This window comes from Bubalus bubalis, chromosome 21 (assembly GCF_019923935.1).
Source record: "Bubalus bubalis isolate 160015118507 breed Murrah chromosome 21, NDDB_SH_1, whole genome shotgun sequence".
Taxonomy (NCBI): Eukaryota; Metazoa; Chordata; class Mammalia; order Artiodactyla; family Bovidae; genus Bubalus; species Bubalus bubalis.
Window position 1 is genome coordinate 52,332,605 of NC_059177.1, and position 22,700 is coordinate 52,355,304.

Genomic DNA, 22,700 nt, shown 5'->3' on the forward strand with positions numbered 1-22,700 from the left:
AATAAAACACCTTTCCTTCCATACTAGAAGAAAGTAATATTATGACATGTAAATCTGTCTGTGATTGTAAGACCTAGATCTTGATTTAATAAGACAGTAAAAACCACTGTTTCTACAGAGTTGATCTGAGTCTCATGAAAAGTCAACTGTACAAAATGATTTTTTTTTATTGTGTTTAATTAGATTATAAAGACTCTGGAACATTTACCTATTCCTACTAAAAATATGTTGGAGGAAAGCAAAGTACTTCCTATTATTCAACGTTGGTCTCAAACCAAGACTCCTATCCCTCAGCTGAGTGAAGGAGATGGGTATTCTAGTGAAAATACATCACGTGCCCACACACCGCTCAACACACCTGATCCTTCCACCAAGCTGAGCACAGAAGCTGACACAGACACCCCCAAGAAGCTCATGTTTCGCAGACTTAAAATTATAAGTGAAAATAGCATGGACAGTGCAATCTCTGATGCCACCAGCGAGCTAGAAGGCAAGGATGGGAAAGAGGACCTGGACCAGTTAGAGAATGTCCCCATCGAAGAAGAGGAAGAGCCTCAGGCGCAGCAGCTACTCGTGCAACAGCTGCCCGAGCCTAAAGTTGACAGTGACATTGCTGCGGAGGCCAGCAAGCTCCCCACGTCCGAACTGGAGGCTGACGCTGAAATAGAACACAAAGAGAGCAGTGGCGCGAAACTTGACGAACCTATTGCTGAGGAAACACCATCCCAAGATGAAGAGGAGGGTATATCTGATGTGGAGAGTGAGAGAAGTCAGGAACCGCCAGACAAAACAGTAGATATAAGTGATTTGGCCACCAAGCTCCTGGACAGTTGGAAAGACCTAAAGGTAAGAGAACAGTTCTGTTCATTTTAATCTGAATTACCCAGGTTTAGAGTTCCATAAACTTTCAGTTGAATTACCTACTTTTCTAGCTGTGTGTACTTTTGAAAAATGGAATGCTATCTCTCTGTTAGCCAATTATAAGTGTTTCTATAAATAACGTCTTTTAAACTTTGACCAGAGATACCAGCCAAACCAATACACAGATATCCCCTTTTTCCTTGCTTGCAAAAGTATATCACAATAGTAAACTTAGTCATTCAAGTGGTCTTCACATTAAAAACAAAAATCCTTTGAGTAACAAACATGAGTCTACATTTGAAGATTCTATGTAAGGAAAAAAATGAATGTTGAAAATAGTTGGGAATTAATTTCTTGGATTAACTAGAAGTTAGTTAAAATTAATTGGAAAGCCATGGTACTCTAGCAAGTTCTCATCAAAAATGACTGAACATAAATTATCTGTTCCAGTAAAACAACTTTATATGGAGCTAATTCATATCAGTTTTATTACTGTTTCTGAACTAGGCCTAATTTTAAAAGCCTGTTTCTTTGGCCAAAAGAAAAAAAACAGAGTTCTGGAACCGTTTCATCTAATACGTATATAATCGTTTGTTCAAGTATGTAGCATGATGTGCAGGGTTTTCTTTGCAGAGAACCCAGTCTGGGTCTTGGATAAAACACAGAAGTGAATAACAGGATGAGCCTAGGAGAGGTGTGGTAAATTTGGATTGTAAGTGATTTGGATCTGGGATCCAGGTCTCGTGGACTCGTGTGAATAGGTTGCTACCCAGCCACTTTTTCTGTTCCTCCTGTCTTCTACCAGCGGTGGACAGCCAGATAAACCAGGAATCCTCTCAGTTCCCAATTGTATGACTACAAAACGCACTCGTTATATCCTGCCATTGGGCCTATAGGGAACTGTCCTTACACTGAGCAGAATGAGTAGTCAGTTGTTTGTGCACTGTGCTTATTTTTGCATTTGTAATTTACTGTGTTGAGACCCTTCTTTAAGGATGGTGTGGTTTCAGCTCTCATTTACCCATTTGAGCTCTTACTCATGCTACTCTCTTTGATCATTTACAGCTCAGCATAAACTCAGCCTTATGAAATCTGACCTTTTATAAATACAAAAGGAAAGATTCAAAGTTAATCTGTTTTTGATACAGCATGTGAACACAGGGACTGGAATTGCAGTTAATTGAAAGAGTTCCTGGGACAGTCATATGTGTGAACCTTTATTTAAGGCCTGCTTTGTTGAGGGCAAAGGAGTCCTTGGAAGAAGTCCCTCATGTGTTTGGAAACCACTATTAGAGCCTGTATGAAGACTGACTCAGTAAGGGAGGTGGAAATGGAGACAGGCACGCAGGTGAAGACAGGAAAGCCCTGACAGGCATAGCTTGTGAGAGTGGGCTTGCAGGCCTAGTAGTTCACTTTTGCCTGAGAAGACGCTGCTTGACGTAATTTTTTAAAAAAAAGACATAATCATCTTAATTTCTTAAAAACCTGTCTCTTCTTAAAATCTAGAATAAGTATTTTGTTTCTTTATATGGTAGTTTTTTAATTATAATCGTAATGATATAAATTATTCTCTGGGATATCTTTAACTCAGATATGACTGGTACTTTAAACTCATATTCCAGACATACATTTTTTTGAGTCCTACCAAATTATTTCTTCCCCTGCTTATTATCCTCCCATCTTAAAGATCAGTGTGGTTACACAGTACTATCTGGATTGATTCTCTTGACTTGTGATTTAAAATTTTACTTGTACCTAAAGCATATCCTTCTTCGCCTTCATACTTTGGATTTATCCCAGTTCTTAGCATCAAGGAAGTCATTAAATAAAATCTTCCTTCTTCAAACTTTATAATTTGCTCTGGAATCATTACCCATCTAGAATTGCAGTACTGAGAAATGTTTTTGCTTGACTGAACTGTGATGTTGTGGTATGCATTGGTACTGGAGTTCTTAATTCATCTGTCATTCTGATTAACATTTACCATGGTTCTAATTTCAAAACTGATTATAGTTGTCCTTAAAATATATATACTTTAGCTAGGGACCCATAATTTGAACATGTTTTAGAGAAACACCTTGCCTTGATGTGATTTGTATATATCCATCCTATTCCCGGCATTGAGAGAGTTAACTACTTCTGTCTGACTTCCACCTATATGTTCAAGTAAACATTGGCAGAAAAGAAAATGTTATTCAACCAACCTTTTTTAAGCACCTGTTTGCAAGCACGTGTTAGTTGCTGGTGTTAATTCCAAGATTACACTAAAAAGCCTTGCTCTAAGACTGTGGTTATGTTAGCTACTCCAAGCTTCCTTGACCTTCCTGGGCCACTGTAACATTGCTGGACGTGTGTTCCACTTGGCCTGTCTACGTACTGGATGGAGTGAAGAACTCAAAGAGGTTGCCTCAGGTTTCTTAGCCCTTTAGCTGTGAAGGCAGACAGTAGGGACCACCAGGGAATGAAAGAGGGTGGGAGGGAAGGGAGTGGAGCTTCGGGAATGACTCTTTGTCCTCGCAGGCCTAATGATGACCCCCCTTGTAACCTGAACCTTTCCATCCAGCTTCTCAGGGCAGCACGGAGCTTGTTAACATCACCAGCTGACCATGTGTCTCCTTTTCTCAACTCCATTTCCAACTTCGTGCTGAAGAAACACAAGAACCTAGCGTGCATTCTGTGAAGAAACAGGAAGATGGTTGGGAAGTTGGATGATGCATGAAAAATAAAATAGGTGAAAAGAGGACAGAGGTGGTTAACTCACTGGCGCCGGCGTTATTTTGGTGCGTCCATTGCCGACAATGGATGTCGTTCTGGGAAAATCCCGACTCCTGGCGAGAAAGGATTAAGTGAGCTACTTTTTCTATACCTCTATACACAGGACCACTGCCTTGGTTCCACAAGGCTTACACATTTTTGACTCCTAAAGTAGACCTCAACAAGAAACATCACTTAAGCACATTGCTACACATAAGCATGTATTCATTTTCACATGCAGATCAACTGGGCAACATTTTCAGCAGGGGCATGTGCATATATTTCTGTTTGTAAAAGGAATTCTTGTACATCACCCCTCATGCTGAAAATATACCCTATGCTTCACAGGGCAAAACAGCTGGTTATAAGTGATGATTAATTATAATTTGACTGGAAAATCTTCATTCATTTGGATCATGAGAAGAAGAGGTAAGGTTCCTGTGCATTTGGCAGTATCAGTTGCAGTTAAACAGCTGAGAGAGTGTGATGGCTAGTGATTCCAGAGCCTCTTTTATGAACACTTAGGTCACAGGATGTGTGTTTCTTTATGGTGAAATTTGAGTAGTTACTTACCTCGATTAGATGATTTAAGGAACATTTTGTATATGTGATAAGGTAGACTTTTCTTGAGGACCATCCTTATTATCTTCTTTATCTCAAGACATTATCTTTATTTATTTATCTTTTAAGTTTTGGTTTTCTGGCCAAGAGGCATGTGGGGTCTTAGTTCCCCAACCAGGGATCAAGCCTACCCTCTGCATTGGAAGGCGAAGTCTTAACCCCTGGACTGCCAAGGAAGTCCTTCAAAACATCTTTAATTAAACATTATTTTCCTAGAAAGTTAAGCATCGAACTCTCTACAGAAGTTTTAAATAATATAGAGTTACCCAACTGGAAAGTTTTGAGCTTGAGGGACTTCCCTGGCAGTCCAGTGATTAGCACTCCGTACTTTCACTACTGAGGGTCCTGGTTTGAACCCCAGTCGAGGAACTAAGATTCCACTAGCCTTGCGGCCAAAAAAAAGGTTTTGTCACTGCTTGCAATTTTGGTTCCTAACTAATATTATATGTGAAGTCTACTGTGCCACATTTCAAAATGAAATGATGTGCCCTGAATTTCTATAAATTTCAAAATACTTGGTAAAGATTATTCTGTTTCCATAAGGATCAATATTAGTTATCCTTTTCATTAAAATTCAGAATTGCCCCCAAAGAGCACTATTTTGGATACCACTGTGTTGAATTTTTGTAATAAATATCTGACTTGATAAAAGACAAGCATGGTTTAAAACTTATTAGTAGTCTAGGTTTTTTTATTATCAGATAATTTATCTAATTTATGGGCTGGCCCAATCTGCCACACTGCTGTTTTTTGTAAATGAAGTTTTAGGGAGAGCAAAGCCAAATTCATTTATTTACATACTGTCTGTGGCTGCTTTTGCACTGCACTGGTAGGGTTAAGTAGTTAGTTGCACCAGACTGGATGGCCAACAAAGCCTAAAATATTTACTGTGTTGTTCTTCACAGAAAAAGTTTGCCAACACCTAATCTAAATGACAGGAATCTGGCTGCTCTAAACATTCTGATTTTGAATGAAGTCATTTTGACAGTTTATTCTTTTATGTGAGCTCTTAATTCTGTTTCCCTAAAGACTTAATGATCATGTTTCCATAGCCTGTGAAGTTACTTTTTTAAAAAAAGCCTTGACTCTGTTTAGGATAAGTTACTTTGAGTGATTTGGATGTAGGACTTACCCGAAGAAGATTATATACGGTATAGAATCTCTGGGCTAGAAGACACCTGTAATGAATGTTGTTTTTCCCTCAGGACCGTGATCAAGTTAGTCAGAAACTTAAGAAGTTTTTCAAGTACAGATAAGTTGGTATAATCCAGTTTTATATATAACCATAATGAGACTATATAAATTTTCCTTCTTAATGTTCTTTTAATTCTGATGTAATTTCAGATTTATAGGAAAACTGAAGGAATACTATTCTTTATGTATTCTTCATGTAATACACATTCCAGTGACGAATGTAGTTAAAAACAGTAAAACATTCCTCTAAACCTTTCATTCAGATTCCCCAATGTTAGCATTTTACCAAATTTACCTCATTATTTTCTCTTTTTTTTTTTAACTTTTAAAGAGTAAGTTAACAGATCTGACACCCACTGTGCCTAGATATTTTTAGATGTTTATTTCCCAAATACAAGGATATTCTTCTGTATAACTTCAGTGTTACCAAAATCAGCAAATTGCAGTGACACAATACTATTAATCTTTTAAAAAGGCCTCATTCAAATTTTGCCAGTTGTGCATATACTGTTCTCTATAGAAAAAAAAGAAAAGTTGTGATTCAGAATGAGATCAAGTGTTACATTTTTATCTCTTTAATATCCTTTAGTATCCTTTAATCTGAAATAGTTCCTCAATCTTTGTCTTTTACAAATTTCACATTTTTGAATACTTAAAAATTTTTCTAGAATACCCCTCAATTTGGTTTTGTCTGGAGTTGTGCTTGGTTCATTTATCTCATTACTGGCATTGTCAACTTTGATCGCTTGGTTATGGTGGTGTCTCCTAGGTTTCTATTTTCCTCTGTATAAAAAAAAGTGTCATATAGGAGCACCTTTAGAAATTACAAATACTTTGTTTTTTGTGAAATTTATCCGCCAATTGATTTGGCCTGAATCTTGTGCAACTATGGTTTTTAACAAATGGTGATTTTCTAATCCAGCCTTCCTTTTTATGTATTTCTGTACAGTGGTAGCAGATTTACCAGGTTTCTAAAATTACTTGCTTAGATGCCTGTTTCTCCTCACAGGACCATGAGATCTTCAAGGGCAGAGACTGTTCTTTAATCTTTGTAATAAGAGTTTAAGAGTTACTCTTATCATGGTGTCTTTGTAGGAATAGTTGTAATAATGTTACCACTTAAGAATAGTGAATGATACTCTGTGCCCCTCCAGTCTGTGCTACATTCAGTCTCCAGAGTTATCCTTTTGGAAATATACCTGCATTCATGTCAAAGTTGTACTGAAAACTTTTAAATGGTTCCTTATTACATGGTTAAAGTTAAGTCCATTTTTCTTAACAAAGCTTACATACCATGGCATAATCTGGTCCTTATTTATTTATACATTCGCACCGCAAGCATTTCTGATCTTCCAGTGGGGATACTACTAATGCTCCATGCACACACACACACACACTCTCTGACTCATTTCTGAGAAGACTTTTATTTAGATGTCTGTTCTCACTTAAGTTTCCTCCTTTGCCCTGAAAGTCATTTCCTTTTCCTCAAAGATAGAGTATTCTGCCTTTCCTTTATGCTCTCATAACATCCTTTCCAGTCACAGCAGATACCATTTCGTAATTGCACATAGTGCAGAGGCAGGGACTGGGTCTGCCGTGGCCACTCGAGTCTGCCCAGAGTGCTGAGAGAGTGTAGTATATAGTTTGGCACTTCAGAAATATTTGAATGATGAAGGTCCTTTTTCCATGGAACCACACTGCTGCTTGAATCCATAGTATGTATATTTTATTTGATGGGTGGTCAGAAAATACTAGAATGAGTGTCATGTAATCTTTACAGCCCTGTAAAGTAAGTGGTGGTGTTTTTATCAACTATAAAATAGAAAGAAACATGCCTATGAAGTTGTAATTTAACTTTAAGCGACATAGTTGAAAATTAATTCAGGGGGTACTCTTTCTGCCCCCTTCTGATGCCTATGTCAGAAGCTTTCTCTATCTCCTTTATACTTTAATAAAACTTAAAAAAAAAAAATTAATTCAGGTCTTCTGATTTAAATCCTACATTCTTTCCACTCCTTTTTCTGATCCAAAAATAGTGATTGCTATATTCCTGGACAACCCATGTTATGTACCTTTGCTGAATACTTTTCAGACTTCCTTCAGTCCCAAAGTGTTAGTCACTCAGTTGTGTCCAACTCCTTGTGACCCCATAGACTCCTCTGTCCATGGAATTCTTCAGGCAGGAGGAATACTGGAGTGGGTAGCCATTCCTTTCTCAGGGGATCTTCCTGACCCAGGGATTGAACCCAAGTCTCCTGCATTGCAGGCGGATTCTTTACCATCTGAGCCACCAGGGAAGCCGTTCTTAAATCATAGAAATGACTGTTTTAGTGTTTTGTTCAAGTATCTTTTCTCCCTTAATGCTGCAGAGATCAAACTATGATCCATGATTGAATTTAAAGGAATTTTTCTTCCCTTTCCCTTTCTTTTTTCTCTCCCCTTTTCTCCCTCCCTTTAAAAATGTGCAAAGCCATTCTTAGCTGGGGTTGAAGGGATACTTAAAGAACCAGGCTGCAGGTCAGACCTTGGGGTGAAGTCAGTAAAAATAATACTGAAGAAGTTGGAAAAGAAATAACACAAGGATACTAGTATACGAGAAGCATTTTCAGAAAAAATAATGAAAAGATTATTTTATTGTTTCATTTCATTATTTCACATAATGAAAAGATTCTCATGTACTCTTGGGTAAGTGTGTTACATCATGTTATCAGTTAATTGTTTGGGAAAAGTATAACAAAAACGTCACCAATTGACTCATCTTTTCGGGGGAAGAGTTGTTGAAGTTTTCTCTCAACATAATGATTTCGGAATTACAAATAAATGTTCGTGAGCTGGTGAGTTTGCAGATACAGAATCTCTGGATAAAGAGGATAGATAGAATTATGAAATATGCGGCTTTTCGTGTCTGAGTGCTCTTACCTAGTGTAGTGTTTTCAGACTTCATCCACATTGGAGCATGTATCAGTAGTTAATTCCATTTTATGGCTGAATAATACTCCATTGTATGGATGCAGTTTTCTACCTATCTTAAAATGAGCCAGAATGAGATTGGGGGGAAAGGCAGCGATAAACCCAGACGCAGACTTGCTGCTAAGTCATAATCTTTTTGTTGCCTATTTGATTTATTGTTCAGTCGCTCAGTTGTGTCCGGCTCTTTACGACCCCATGGACTGCAGCACTCCAGACTTCCCTGTCCTTCACCATCTCCTGGAGTTTGCTCAAACTCATGTCCATTGGGTTGGTGATGCCATCCAACTGTCTCATCCTCTGTCGTTCCCTTCTCCTGCCTTCAATCTTGCCCAGCTTCATTTGATGTTCTTTGCCTTTTTAATCAGAAGTATTTTATATTTCTTTAATCCTGAAAAAAATCACCTTGATTGTTTCTCAAAATAGTTCCTTCTCTCCTAGAATTCCTTTTACCTGGAGTTGGCACTTTAACTTCTAGCCTCCATATCTCATAACTTTGCTTTCACATTTTCTTTTTTTGTGCCCTTCCATCAATAAAAATGGCATCTGGCTCAGAGTCTTTCTCTTTTTTATTCTTAGTCTTGCCATCATTTAGGAAGAAAGATTTGTTTAATGCATACTACACAATTCTGTCTGTACTTGCTAACAGGGAAAAATAGTTGTAAAAAAAAAAAATCTGTTATTACAGAATATATAATCTGATATCTATATAATAAAAGGTAAAATTTAATTATACTCTCATTGTAAAGTATTTTGTTCTCAAAGTCTTGTTTAGCTAAAGAACAGTCTAATCAGTGCTAAATTTTTATACTTTCCAGAAAAAGTAATCCTACAAAGTTTTGAAATTTTGTTTTAATCCTTTTTCTACAGTCTATTCTGTGAGTTCATTTGAAATGTGTTTAAAAAAAAAAAAAAGAATGTGCTGGAGTGCTTTGCCAACAAATTTCCCATGTGTACTTTTTGAGACTGTTGGAAGAAAATGACCTATCTGCAGTAGGTTACTTAGTCAAGGAGGAGGGATAGGTTGGAATGTGGTCTTCTCTAGGCACATGCAGCCCAAGAGGAGGAAGAGCCTAGATGGCACTGAACTGAGGGTGCAAACATAGTTCTTTTGTCAGATTCTCCCTTATGAGGGAGAAATGAGTGAGGCCTCTTAAGAGAAGCCAGTAGTTCAGTGGTTGTTAATCTTCTCTGGACTTCAGAATCATCTGGGGAGCTTCTAAAAAATACAGATGCCTGGGACTCATTCCCAGAATTTTAGGTTCAGTTTGTTTGGGATAGTACATCTATAAGTTTCCTGGAGTGATCTAATCATGCTGCCAGAGTTGAGAATCGCAGCTCTAGTGGAAATCCTACATAGGAAAGGCTAGGTGGATGGTGGATTTTTACTACATTTGTGCATAAATCCACAGAACGGCACTCCTTTCCAGAATATGCCACTTCGTCATATGGACAGATGTGCTCTGGAGTCAGAGCAAAAGTGCTCTGAAAGCATCAGTTGCTAAACTTTTTAAGTAAGTTTTCTCATTTGTAAAATGGAGATAACAAACTATGAGAGTTGTTTTGAAACTCAAATAAGATTATGTGTTTGAAATGCTTGGCATGACACCTGGCACACAGGATAAGTGCACATTTAATAATGTCATCGTCTTTATATTAGATAATTTGTCAGCATGCATGGAGTCTTATTAAAGGGTTCTCTTAAAAATCTATATTCTTATAGATTGCCATGTATGTGTATAGTCCACATTTGGCATTTTTAATGGCAGCTGAATATTACATCTTGACCTTTCTTCAGTTGTGTGATATATGGGTTATTTCCTTTTCCACAGATGTTGCTAGAACCAAAAATCATGTAGAAAGATTTTCCTTGGAGTACAGTTCCTTAAAAAAATGGGATTACCAGGTCACCTTGTATGTGGTCAGTATTTCAAAAAGACTCTAAAGCAAGGGTTTTATATGATGTACTATTGAGAATGTGTGGGAGTGCTGTTCCCACTCAGCCAGGTGACTGGATAAGGAAGAATGTGTCTAAGAGCTGCTTCATGGACTTAAAACAGAGATTTTCAGGAAACAGGTTCGTTTCTAGGCTCTAGGTTCATACAGCAAGAAAAGTTACCTCAAGACTTAGTTTATATTTCTCAAGAAGAATCTTGATAGAGTATTAGATGGTATTTGAAGAGCCACAATGATCCGAAACTTTTATTTTTAAAAATAACAGCAGGAGTGTAAGAGTAAATGACATTTAGCCATTAGCTAAATTGATTCTGTATTTGTAGGAAAATATACTGAAAAGCAGGAATTATCTTTACACATGTAATTTTTCTGAAATGTGAAGCTGTTATTCCTAACCTTGCCTTTCTCTAAGTAGCGATGGCAAGTGAGATGTTCCAGTTGTTCATATGAATACTCTCAGTAAAGAAACTATAGATGACTTCATTTTATATGCAGACAGTTTATGGAAATTAAGATTTTTCAGGAGGTGTATTTCTGCCAGAAATAATGCCCTAGTTACTTAATCTGCTCCTTGGCTAATGAGGTCATGCAAGCCTGGTAGATGTTTAAGAATAAATATGTATTTGTGTTATATATTTTTTAAGGGACCAGGATCTATTCTTATTTAAAGCCAAATATAAGTAAATTTTTGAAGAATAATTAAATACCAGACTATTCCTCCCCATTTCTTTTTTGCCAGTGTGAAATCAAAGCAATTAATCGCTTCCACTCATCACTAATAACCCTTCTTTTGGTTTGTGTTTTTGCAGGAGGTATATCGAATTCCGAAGAAAAGTCAAACTGAAAAGGAGAGCACGAGTAGGTATTCAGAGATATTTTGTGCATGAAAAAGGTGAAGTGAAAGTGTTAGTCGCTCAGTCATGTCTGACTTTGCAACCCCATGGACTGTAGCCTGCCAGGCTCCTCTGTGCATGGAATTTTCCAGGCAAGAGTACTGGAGTGGTTTGCCATTCCCTTCTCCAGGGATCTTCCTGACCCAGGGACTGAACCCAGGTCTGCTGCATTGAAGGCAGATTCTTTACCATCAGAGCCACAAGGGAAGCCCATTGATTTCCTATGTTACCCCTCAGCGTCAAGCAATTAAAAAGCTTAGAGCTGTTAACATTCGGAAGAATTGTGAAATACTTTGGGAAATACGTAGTCTAGCTTTTTTCTCATTTTAAAATATGAGGAAATCAGCTTCTGTATATAAGATGATTTCTCTGCTTCACATATTCAAAGGTACAGAGTCAAAATATATACTACTGCTATGATTCCTTTTCTTATTTTACACATATATAGTGAAGAAATAGCCACATTTTAAGGAAATTAACACAAGGGAAAGGAACCTAGATCTGAAGGAGGAAATAGTCATTGGGCAGATCAAAGTGAAACCAGATAATAATGCTTCTGAGTAGTACTTTAGGGCAGCTTTTGGAGCAGTGGCAGTGGAAGTGGGTGAGAACCATTCTAGAGACTGAGTGAAGAAGGTTAGCTTCCATCTTTGAGTAGCAAGCTGGCATTTGTTTTTTTGAGATGTAGCTCTTTGGCTTTGATAACTTCCTTAGTTACTGCTAATTTTTTTTTTCAATAAGAGACTTTTCTATTGAGGTGGTCATGCTTTAGCCTACCAGGCTGTTCCACAGATTGTAAATATGCAGCATTATAAGGGCAGTGGAAGGCTTTTGCATTTTGAATCGAAAAGCCTTATTAAAGGTATCAGGAACATCGTGCATGTATGTGTTCCACAGAACTTGTTAGAAATGATGAAAGCTTGAACTGAGACTTTGGTGGAAAAAGGTAGAAAAGGGCATTCTTGGAAGAGTCTTTTAGAGAGTAAAGCACACAAGCATACAAGACCTTATGTTTCGTCCAACTTCAGGACTGGGTATGTGAAGGAGAGTCCATTGATCCATTTGTTGGATAGAAATTTTATTATACAGTTATACACTATCATGTGGAGAAAAGTCTTCAAGTAAATTTTTTTAAAACCCTTTTCCCTTAGTAACCGAACGAGGAAGGGATGCTGTAGGCTTCAGAGATCAAACAGTTGCCCCAAAGACTCCTAACAGGTCGAGAGAGAGAGACCCAGACAAACAAACTCAAATTAAAGAGAAAAGGAAACGAAGGGGCTCTCTCTCACCACCTTCTTCTGCCTATGAGCGGGGAACCAAAAGGACAGATGACAGGTAAGTGGCTTCTGTGAGTTATTCTCTGTCTCGAGCAAGTCATTTTTTGAGAGCCCAAGCAACACACTTCTGATTTGGGGCAACATGGGCTTTTGTAATAAAAGTATTCATGGATATTGAGATAGTCTCTTTTGACAGTAATAATATTGTAAAGACTAATAGATTTTTGTTAACTTGAATGGCTTCGACTTCATAACATTTAAGTGCTATTTGAGGAGCCAAAGATTTGTTCTTTAAAGGGTTGTATCGGTTGATGGGAGATAACCTTTCAAAGATAATAGTAATTCTTCTAAACAAAAGTCAGAACTTTTGTTTTTTAGTGACTCTTGTGCCATACTTGTTCAAAATGTTTGATCCCTGTGGCAGAGGCTGTCTTTGTCCTGATGGTAAAAAAACAGGCCCCATGATCACCTCCTGCAAACTAGAAAACATTTGTTCACAACAAGTTCTTTTTAAATTAAATATTCTTAAAAAAAAAATTGAGATGCAGTAGTTATGTAATGGAGTTGTCAGAATTTTTTTATTTGTTGTTCATTCAATTTTGTCTTTTTAAGTTCTAGGGGTTCTTTTTCTATATTCTAAATATTCTGCAAGTATATTTCCCTAGTTTATGACTTATGTTTTGATTCTTTCTGTGTATTTAAATATTCAGGATGTATTAATTATGATGTTATTGAATATATCATAGTATTGTATGTTTCTTTTATAGTCAATGTTTACAATCTTTTAAGAAATTCTTCCCTACTTTTAAGGTGATTCTGTGTGTGTGCACTTTTTTTTTAAATGAAATTTAAGTTCTTAATCCATTGGGAATTAATTTTTGTATATATTTTACAGTAGGGACCTGGTCTCATTTTTTTCTAAGTGAATACCCAGTTGCCCCATTATCATTTACTTCTGAAAGTTCCTCTTTTTCCCACTGATCTGCAGTACCGCCTCTCTCCCAACAGGTCTTCACATATGGGAGGATCTGTGATGAGGCTCCTATGACTGTCTTATATTTAAGTCTTGATAGCAAGTAGAACAGATCCTTACTTGATCTTCTGGGATGTTCCTGTCTTTTTCTCACATTTATTCTTCCTTAGAATCTGCTTTGAGTATTTGCATATTCTCTGTCTAGTTATTCTTTAATATTTTTGTAAAGTTTTTCGTTAATGTTTTTAATTGTTTATAGTTTTCTTTAGGAAAACTTAAAAAATACACATCTTTTGGTGTATTTATTTCTGAGAAACATACCTTTTGTTACATATTCAGTTTGGTTTTAGTGTTCAGATATGCAGTTGACCATTGCATTTGTTGATCGTATGTTTGTTAAGCATATGAAATTCTTACTAATTTAAATAGTGTAGATTTTTTTTGCCCATTATGCCCCACCCTCTCCTTTTCTGTCCTTGTCAACAGTCTATGTCATACAAATTTGTTTTGGTTTTCCTTTCTAATTCTTAAGCCTTGTTCATGTTACTGTGCTAGTAATAACTTCAATGCAAATCATAGAATGAAAGCATTTTTTTATCTTGGTAATTGATTTCTACTCATATTTATCATGGAGTGTTGTTTTTTTTTTTTTTGTATGATTTTTAGCCAGTGTGAAATTGGAGTTGGGGTGGTTATTGGTTTAGCATTGAGTGACATAACATTTACTAGTGCTTTGGTTATGTCTCTGATTTAGGGAAATACTTCTTGTGGTGCTTTATTGTTTTCTTTCTAGATATGATACACCAACTTCTAAAAAGAAAGTACGAATTAAAGATCGCAATAAACTTTCTACAGAGGAGCGTCGGAAGTTGTTTGAGCAAGAGGTCGCTCAGCGGGAGGCTCAGAAACAACAGCAGCAGATGCAGAACCTGGGAATGACGTCTCCACTGCCCTATGACTCTCTTGGCTACAATGCCCCTCATCACCCCTTTGCCGGCTACCCACCAGGTTATCCCATGCAGGCCTATGTGGATCCCAGCAATCCGAATGCTGGAAAGGTGCTCCTCCCCACACCCAGCATGGACCCTGTGTGTTCTCCTGCTGCTTATGATCACTCTCAGCCCTTGGTGGGACATTCTACAGAACCCCTCGCTGCCCCTCCACCTGTGCCAGTGGTGCCACATGTGGCAGCCCCTGTGGAAGTTTCCAGTTCACAGTATGTGGCCCAGAGTGACGGTGTGGTACACCAAGACTCCAGTGTCACTGTCTTGCCAGTGCCAGCCCCAGGCCCAGTCCAAGGACAGAATTACAGTGTTTGGGATTCAAACCAACAATCCGTGAGCGTACAGCAGCAGTACTCTCCTGCACAGTCTCAAGCAACCATATATTACCAAGGACAGGCTTGTCCAACTGTCTATGGTGTGACGTCACCCTATTCACAGACAACTCCACCAATTGTGCAGGTAACTAATTTTGGAAACCCTCTTTTCTGTAAATCTGATGAAGGCGGGTGTCCTGCCTTTGAGCACTTTTAGGCTGCTAATTTTGAATATACAAATTATCTGTTTTGTCACAAGTTATTTAACAGCTTAAGACAATAAGTAATTATCTCATAGTTTCTGTGGGTCAGGAATTCAGAAGCACTTTTGCTGGATGGTTCTGGCTCAGAGTCTTTGATAGAATTACAGTCAAACTGTTAAGCAGGGCCGTAGTGATCTGAAGGCTCGACGGAGGATGGAACGTTTACTTTCAAGCTCACTCACATGTTGTTAGCTGCTCTTGGTTCCTTACTCCACTCTAAATAGGACTGCTGACAGTATTCCAGCTGGTTTCCCCCAGAGGGATTGGGGGTGGGGGGAGGGAAGGTGACTATTTTTGTGGTTTTTAATCAGGTCTTAAAAAATATTTTGTAAAACCAACACATTTTAAGTTTTTCTAAAAAAGCAGACTGTTTTAAGGCATCATCTTCATCACATTCCTGTGTCCCTCCCATCATTCCTTATCACCCCTTGAAGGTGAATTGCTGTGATGGCAGAGACTCCCTGACATGTTTCCTGTATACATACTTAGTATTGAAGTAAAAGAAGTAATTTTTACTTCTGTTAGTTTTTTTTGTGTATGATGAAGTTGTACCAAAATTTTGCTCAGAAGACTATGACAAAGTGTCCTGCTTTTTTTATTTCCCTTTTTAAAGTGTCCTGCTTTGATTATGAAAACCTAAACTGTATTACTGCCTTCATTTTTTATGATCTCTTTTACCACGTTTATATATTTTAAGTATTTTTGAATTTGGACGTTTTTTATCATGTTTTTCTGTGTAACATGATTCTTAGCCATTTTTCCAAATTACTCTGTATTTTTATTTGTATGTGTTTTGATGACTATATTGTTTATCCGTTTTCCTGGAGTAGTTGTTTAAATTGAAAGTTCTTTTTCATAATTATAAATATCACTGCACTGGACATTCTTATGCTTAGTTTTGTATGTGTGATTTTCCTTTCATGTTTGGCTTAGAATTAATGTTACCGTGCTAAATACAGCTGGTAAGAGAATGGGCATTATTGGTTTTTGGCTGTCAATTTTCTTAGCTTTTTACAAAAGATTGTTTTACAAATTTGTAGTAAAATACATTGAAAGTTTAAAAAAGTTAATGGATGTTTCTTCCAGTCAACATCTATGTCAACTTGAAGTCAGATACAGCTTTATTAGAGCTAGAAATGTATGAATTGTGAGTTTCTTCATTTTATCTTTTAGAGTTATGCCCAGCCAAGTCTTCAGTACATCCAGGGACAACAGATTTTCACAGCTCACCCACAAGGAGTGGTGGTACAGCCAGCCGCAGCCGTGACCACAATAGTTGCACCAGGGCAGCCCCAGCCCTTACAGCCAGTAAGAAATACTTTAGTTGATAAAACTGTCATCAGTAACACCTGTTGGCTTAGGGCCCCATTCTTATGACCTCATTTAACTTTAATTACCTATTTAAGGGCCCTGTCTCCAGATACAGTCACATTGGGGGTTGGGGCTTCATACGAATTTGAGAGAGGCAGAATTCAGTTTATAACAGTGATTATAAAGTTTTTGGGCTTCCGGGTGGCCCAGCGGTGAAGAAATCCTCCTGCAGTGCAGAAGATGCAGGCGACACCACAGGTTCGATCCCTGGGTTGGGAAGATCCCCTGGAGGAGGGCTTGGCAACTTGCTCTAGTGTTCTTGCCTTGGAGAATCCCATGGACAGTGGAGCCTGAAGTTTTTCTGGTTTTTCATAACGTAGCATTAAATTTTTAAAAGCTATTTGTTTAGAAAAAAAATTTTAAACTGGAGGAAAAAAACCCACCAACCTGGTCACCCATTTCTATATTTTAAAAATGTAAATATGAGATTTCAAACATAGAAAATAAATAATGGATAAATGTTAACATTCTATCACATGTGTTTATGTCCTAAATCCATTCAGCTAATCAGTACCCTGGAGTTCGTTAAATGCCATTTAGCATTGGTTTTTTTTTTAAGATCAAAAAATATTGTTCTAATGAGCTGCTGAATATTTTTAAATATGATGCATTGGATAGTGAACTTGGAGCCTGCTCTAAATTTTCTGATAGATTACTAAAAGCTCTTCATGTAAACCATTTCTGATCATTTCCCAAATTGTACCCTTTTTTTTTTTTTTAAGAATATATGTAATGTTTTTATTGAAACATACTGCTTAAGGTGACTACTTTTGTCCTTTTCAGCCAAATTAAACGAAATGTCACCGGGACTTCCCTGGCAGTCCAGCAGTTAAGGCTCCATGTTTCCAGTGCAGGGGGTGCGGATTTGATCCCTGGTTGGGGAACTAAGATCCTACAAGCCATGTGGTGTAGCTGAAAAGTGAAAGAAAAAAAAAAAAAAGGAATGTCACTGATCAACTGATCAAGACCTTGTATGTGTCTTTCTTTTTAGCCTGAAATGGTTGTGACAAATAATCTCCTGGATTTACCACCCCCATCTCCTCCCAAACCAAAAACCATTGTCTTACCTCCCAACTGGAAGACAGCCCGAGACCCAGAAGGAAAGATTTACTACTACCATGTGATCACCAGGTAAGAAAAGCTGCTGGCACCCCCACGTCGGCTTTCAGTTGGTCAAAGAAGCTGCCTCCACGAGGGGGGCTTTATGTTTATAGACTTGTCACTAGCTGTTAACTGTGCTTGAGGGCTGCTGGCTTTCCAGAAACACATCATAAATGTTGGAACATATGTTAGACTTCTGTCCTTTTTTGTTAACATTCTGGTGTTTTTAATCTGCAAGACTCTTGAAGAAAATTAAGGAATCTTTTTAAAAAATGCTAATAACTTCATCTAGCATAGTAGATTTCTCGGGTCATGGGCAGACCTTTTCTGTAAAAAGCCTGAGAGTAAGTATTTTAGGCTTTACATGCCTAACAGTCTTTGTCACAACTGTTCAATTCTTCTGTTGTTGCATAAGCAGCCATAGACAGTACATAAATGAATGGGCGTGTCTTTGTTCTGAGTAAACTTAATTTGGTTCGTGAGTCATAGTTTGACCCCTGCTGTATATAAAAAAACCTGATTTATCTTATTCTTAGAATTTAAAAATATATTTTAGGCAGATAGCTTTATGTGAATGTATATATGTTCTGTATACATTGGTATATAATGTAAGTTGTTGGGGTGCATGTTTTGTCATCTGCTTTATTTACCAGTCTATTTATAGAACTTCCCTTATCCATTAATATAAAACTACAGTATTTTTAATACTTGCTTATTTGTTGCAGGGGTCAGTAGACTATGCCCAGCCCATGGGCTTCTTGTTTTGGCAAATAAAGTTATTGGGAACACACCCATTTATTTAGGAATTGTTTACGGCTGCTCTCATCCTCCAGTCACGGTAGACTAGTTGTGAGAGAGATCATTTGGTCCACAAGGTCACAGATCCTTTATAGAAGTTCCCCTAACCTCTGCTCTTCTGTGTGACATACCAAATTTTATTTAACCTATTCCGATGGATGGATTTTTACTATTTTATATATAGCTCTAAAGCTAGACATTCTTACAGATGCTAATAATTACTGCCTTCTTCAGGCAGATTCTTAGAGGCAAAATATTTGGTCAAAAGTGATACACATTTTAAATTAACATGTATTATCAGCTTATCATTTAAAGAAAAAAAAATCATACCAGTTTTGACTCCCACATAATGTATATACAAAGGTACCTTTTTCTTCATGTAGGTTTTTTAACTCATGTAAGATAGTAGATAAGAAATCTTACTTTCATTTTCAGTTCTTTTATTTTTGAGATGGAAAGTCTTCATTAGATTATTAACCATTTTTATCTTTTGTGAATTGCTTTTTTGGGGCATCTACCATTTTCTGTTAGCATCGTTAGATCTCTTAATCCAAGAATATTGCAAGTTCTTGTTGGTAACGTGACAGAAGGAAATGAAAAATTTCATACACTCAAGTATTTTCCCTTTCTACTTAGGTCTTCATTACTTCTGTAAAAATATCTTTATAAAACAAGCTCTTGTTATACTGCTGACTGAAAGTGTTGTGACTTTAAAAATCAGTGTCTGCAGATTTTATCAGGACTTTGTTTTTTTCCCAATACCAAAGCAAACTTTATCACTTTTTTCCAGGAAAAAAAAATTTGTATTTCTTATTTATGTCTGCACTTTTCTAGCTTTTCTTCAGCTAGCACCTAAGAGCATAATACCTCCCTCTCTGTTTAATTCCCATAATAAAACCCACAACTGCATGTGGTTCTTTGATTACAATAGAAATCTTGAGCCCTTTTTTTAAAATTAATTCTGTCGGTTAGAGATACTTTCATAATCATCTACAGAACTGATTTACATCAAATGCTTTTAATGTTGCTGACTAAAAATTGCTGTGGGAGAAAAGCACAAGACTGTGACGACAGGATAGACCTGTCAAGCACGTTGCTAGCTTCTTGGAGGCTTTTGACATTTTAAGTGATTCCCCTTAACAGCATTTCTTGTGACAACTGACTTCTGACTCCTGAATATGAGTTTCCTTAATTCTACTTGTTACTTCACAGATCTAGGTTTTTTAACAAAAACAAAGCCACTCTGCCTGCTTACCTTCAAAACAACCATAAACATGCAGGGAGGTAATTTCCTGGCAATCCAGTAGTTCGGACTCTAGCCCAGGATCCCAGGGTTCAATCCCTGGTTGGAGAACTAAGATCCCTGCAAGCTTTGCAGTGCAGCCAAAAGAAAAAAGAAAAAAACATGCAAAGAGTTAACATGGTTGAACTCTTTTTCTTTTTTTCTTTTTTTTGTAGTCAGTTGAGACTATTTTTAGCAGAAGGCGCAAGTTTTTAAGCTGTTCATCACATCTTTTCCATTTTGTCAATCATCAAACCAGAGGAGCAAAACTATTATTAATAATACAAATAAGAAAACTCCTAAAGCAGGAAAGAGTTTTCTCACATGATCAAGGATTATGAGGAGGGTGTTGTGATTTATTTTCTTTTCCTCCATGTACATGCTAGGTACAGTTATGATTGATCTCTTCACCTGCAAAAGGGTGGCATAGGCAGGCGCCTACTGCATGTACTTTCCTTAGCCTTTGTTGAATCCTATTTGTAGGACATGAAGAGCCAGATGAGAGCCAGACAGAATATTTGGTTTTACTGTTGTCTTTGATACCTAGTAAACGTTGCCACAACGTTGGCTATGGAAATACAGTGGCCTAAACAACATGTCTCTGGGATAGAGTTATTGCTGTTGGGAAGCATGTCCCTCTCATGGAGCTGACTTACTCTGTGTTTCATTGCATGTTATATTTTTATGAGTATATGAGCAGAGATACCTATGCCAGTGTCCTCTGTTTTCTGGCCATGACAGCATAGCTGTTCTTACCTTCTTCTAGGCAGACTCAGTGGGATCCTCCTACTTGGGAAAGCCCAGGAGATGATGCCAGCCTTGAGCATGAAGCTGAAATGGACCTGGGAACCCCAACATATGATGAAAATCCCATGAAGGTGAGTGTGGCTTGTTTCCTGGTCATTTGGGAGTCTTTGTCTTGTCATTTTTTAATACCATTAGCCATGTTATCTTGGAATTCTGTTTTCCTTATTGTCCTGGAGAATTAGGCATGTGAAACATGCTTGGAGGTGGTAGGGGATCCACACAGGGCAGAAGTAGGTACGGTAGAACAAAACATAAAACCCTTAATTTCTTTGTATTGCTCCCGTTTTGTCATAGTCCCGCTCTGGAGATAAATACTGTTAGCTTTTTAATGCAGGGGTTCTCAACTAGGAGCAGTTTTGCTCCTCAGGAGACTTTTGATAATATTTAGAGACAGTTGTACTTGCTACAGCTGAGGGGATGCTCCTAGCTTCCAGTTGAATTAGGATTAGAGGTCATGTAAAATCAGTGTGACTCTGAGCAATTGAATTAACAACTTTTATCCTTTTTCACTTGGAACAGGACTCATTGTCTCCAAGGAGGTGGTGTCTTGAATGAAATCAAAGATAATATATTTGTGTTCTAAGATTTGAATAGTATTTAATTTTGAAAATAAGAGACACTTAACTAGTTAGGTCCGGAGAAGGAAATGGCAACCCACTCCAGTATTCTTGCCTAGAAAATCCTGTGGCCAGAGGAGCCTGGTGGGCTGCTGTCTGTGGGGTCGCAGAGTCGAACACGACTGAAGCGACTTAGCAGTGGCAGCAGCAACTAGTTAGGTCAGTGGAGAAACATGGGAGAGCAAAGTAGGGAAGGAAATTGGAGTGAGAGAGAATTAAAGTGGAAACAAATACATAGCTCATTTTATTTTTATTCACTGTGAGGGGTATGTTTTTCTTTGTTCAGTGTTATAGTTAGCATTCCTTTAGTCTGAAGAATTTCCTTTAATATTTCGAGTATTTTAGGTCTAGTGGTGATGAGTTCTCTAGTTTCTGTTTGTCTGAAAAGGTCCTTATCGTAACTCTTATTTTCTTGGTAGATTTTATTTTTCAGAGTAGTTTTAGGTTGCTATCAGCGTTGAACTGGGAGTACAGAGTTTCCATACATCTCCTGTCACCACACATGCACAGCGTCCTCCACTGTAACAGCCTGCCAGGGTGTGGTGCGTTTATTGCAATCTGAATGTACATTGGTACATCGTTATTACTCAGTCTGTAGTTTGCCTCCGGGTTCTTGGTACTTCTGTGGGTTGGACAAGCGTAGAGGCATGTGTCCCCTGTTAGAGTGCACTGCATGGTCTCACTGTGTTGAAAGTCCTCTGTGTTCCCCTCTTCATCGTGTCCTCCCTCCCCATCCCCCGTCCCCATCCACGACAACCTCTGAGCTTTTTACTGTTCTCCAGTTTTGCCTTTTATAGGATGTCATATATTTGGACTCGGTAGCCTTTTCAGATTCACTTCATTCACTTAGCAGTATACATTTAAGGTTCTCCGATGCTTTTTCATGGCTTGGTAGCCTATTTCCTTTTCGCATTGACTAATATCCCTTTGTATTAGATGTGCCACATTTTATTTGTCCATTCACCAATTGATGGACATCTGGGTTGTTTTCACTCTTTGACTGTTATGAATAATGGTATATGAACAGTGGTGTACAAGTCTTTGGACATGCATTTTCATTTCTCTTGGGTAGATACCTAGGAGTGGAATTGCTGGGTCAGTTAGACAATGTTAATATGTGCGTCTGAGTTCTTAAGCAACTGCCCAGCTGTTTTCTCGAGTTGCCGCGTCACTGTGCATCTGCCAGTAGTGCATGAAGTTTCCGTGGCAGAGTTCTCATAGAGGCAGGTGCGTGTGCGCTCAGTCGTATCCGACTGCGACCCCGTGGACTGCAGCCCGCCAGGCTCCTCTGTCCATGGGATTCCCCAGGCAAGAATACTGGAGTGGGTTGCCATTTCCTTCTCCAAGAGGATCTTCCTGACCCAGGGATCAAACCCGAATCTCCTGCACAAGCCATAGTCTCTATCATGGGGACCTGATCTGACTATATGATAACCAGGAACTTATTTGGATCTCACCTTCCTCACCGGTGTCCTGCTGTGTTCACCCAGCATCTCAGAAGGATGCCTGTGGGGCATGTGTTTATTCCTTCTGTTCTTTCCCCCCCCCCCCCCCCCATCTTTAGGGTCTTCATTTCGATTTTAAAGCCCTTGGAAGTGAAGACCATAATATTGTAAATTTTCATTAATTCATGAGGTATTACACATA

At 38.0% G+C, this 22,700-nt stretch overlaps 1 protein-coding gene across 10 annotated transcripts in view; it reads left to right on the forward strand.

The window, feature by feature from the left end:
* SETD2 (SET domain containing 2, histone lysine methyltransferase) overlaps positions 1–22,700 on the forward strand; it is an 83,066-nt gene that overhangs the window by 54,680 nt on the left and 5,686 nt on the right. For 3 of the 10 annotated variants that reach the window (XM_025272219.3, XM_044933889.2, XM_025272223.3), the window contains exons 12-18: positions 184–846; positions 11,163–11,211; positions 12,398–12,581; positions 14,290–14,959; positions 16,251–16,385; positions 17,440–17,579; positions 20,396–20,507. In XM_025272219.3, coding sequence (XP_025128004.2) covers positions 184–846; positions 11,163–11,211; positions 12,398–12,581; positions 14,290–14,959; positions 16,251–16,385; positions 17,440–17,579; positions 20,396–20,507 — 1,953 coding nt within the window. Of the gene's footprint in view, positions 1–183; positions 847–3,424; positions 3,708–3,963; positions 4,045–5,441; positions 11,212–12,397; positions 12,582–14,289; positions 14,960–16,250; positions 16,386–17,439; positions 17,580–20,395; positions 20,508–22,700 lie in introns of those variants that run through there. The other 7 variants (XR_006547426.1, XR_006547428.1, XR_006547425.1 and 4 more) reach the window with 7 other exon arrangements.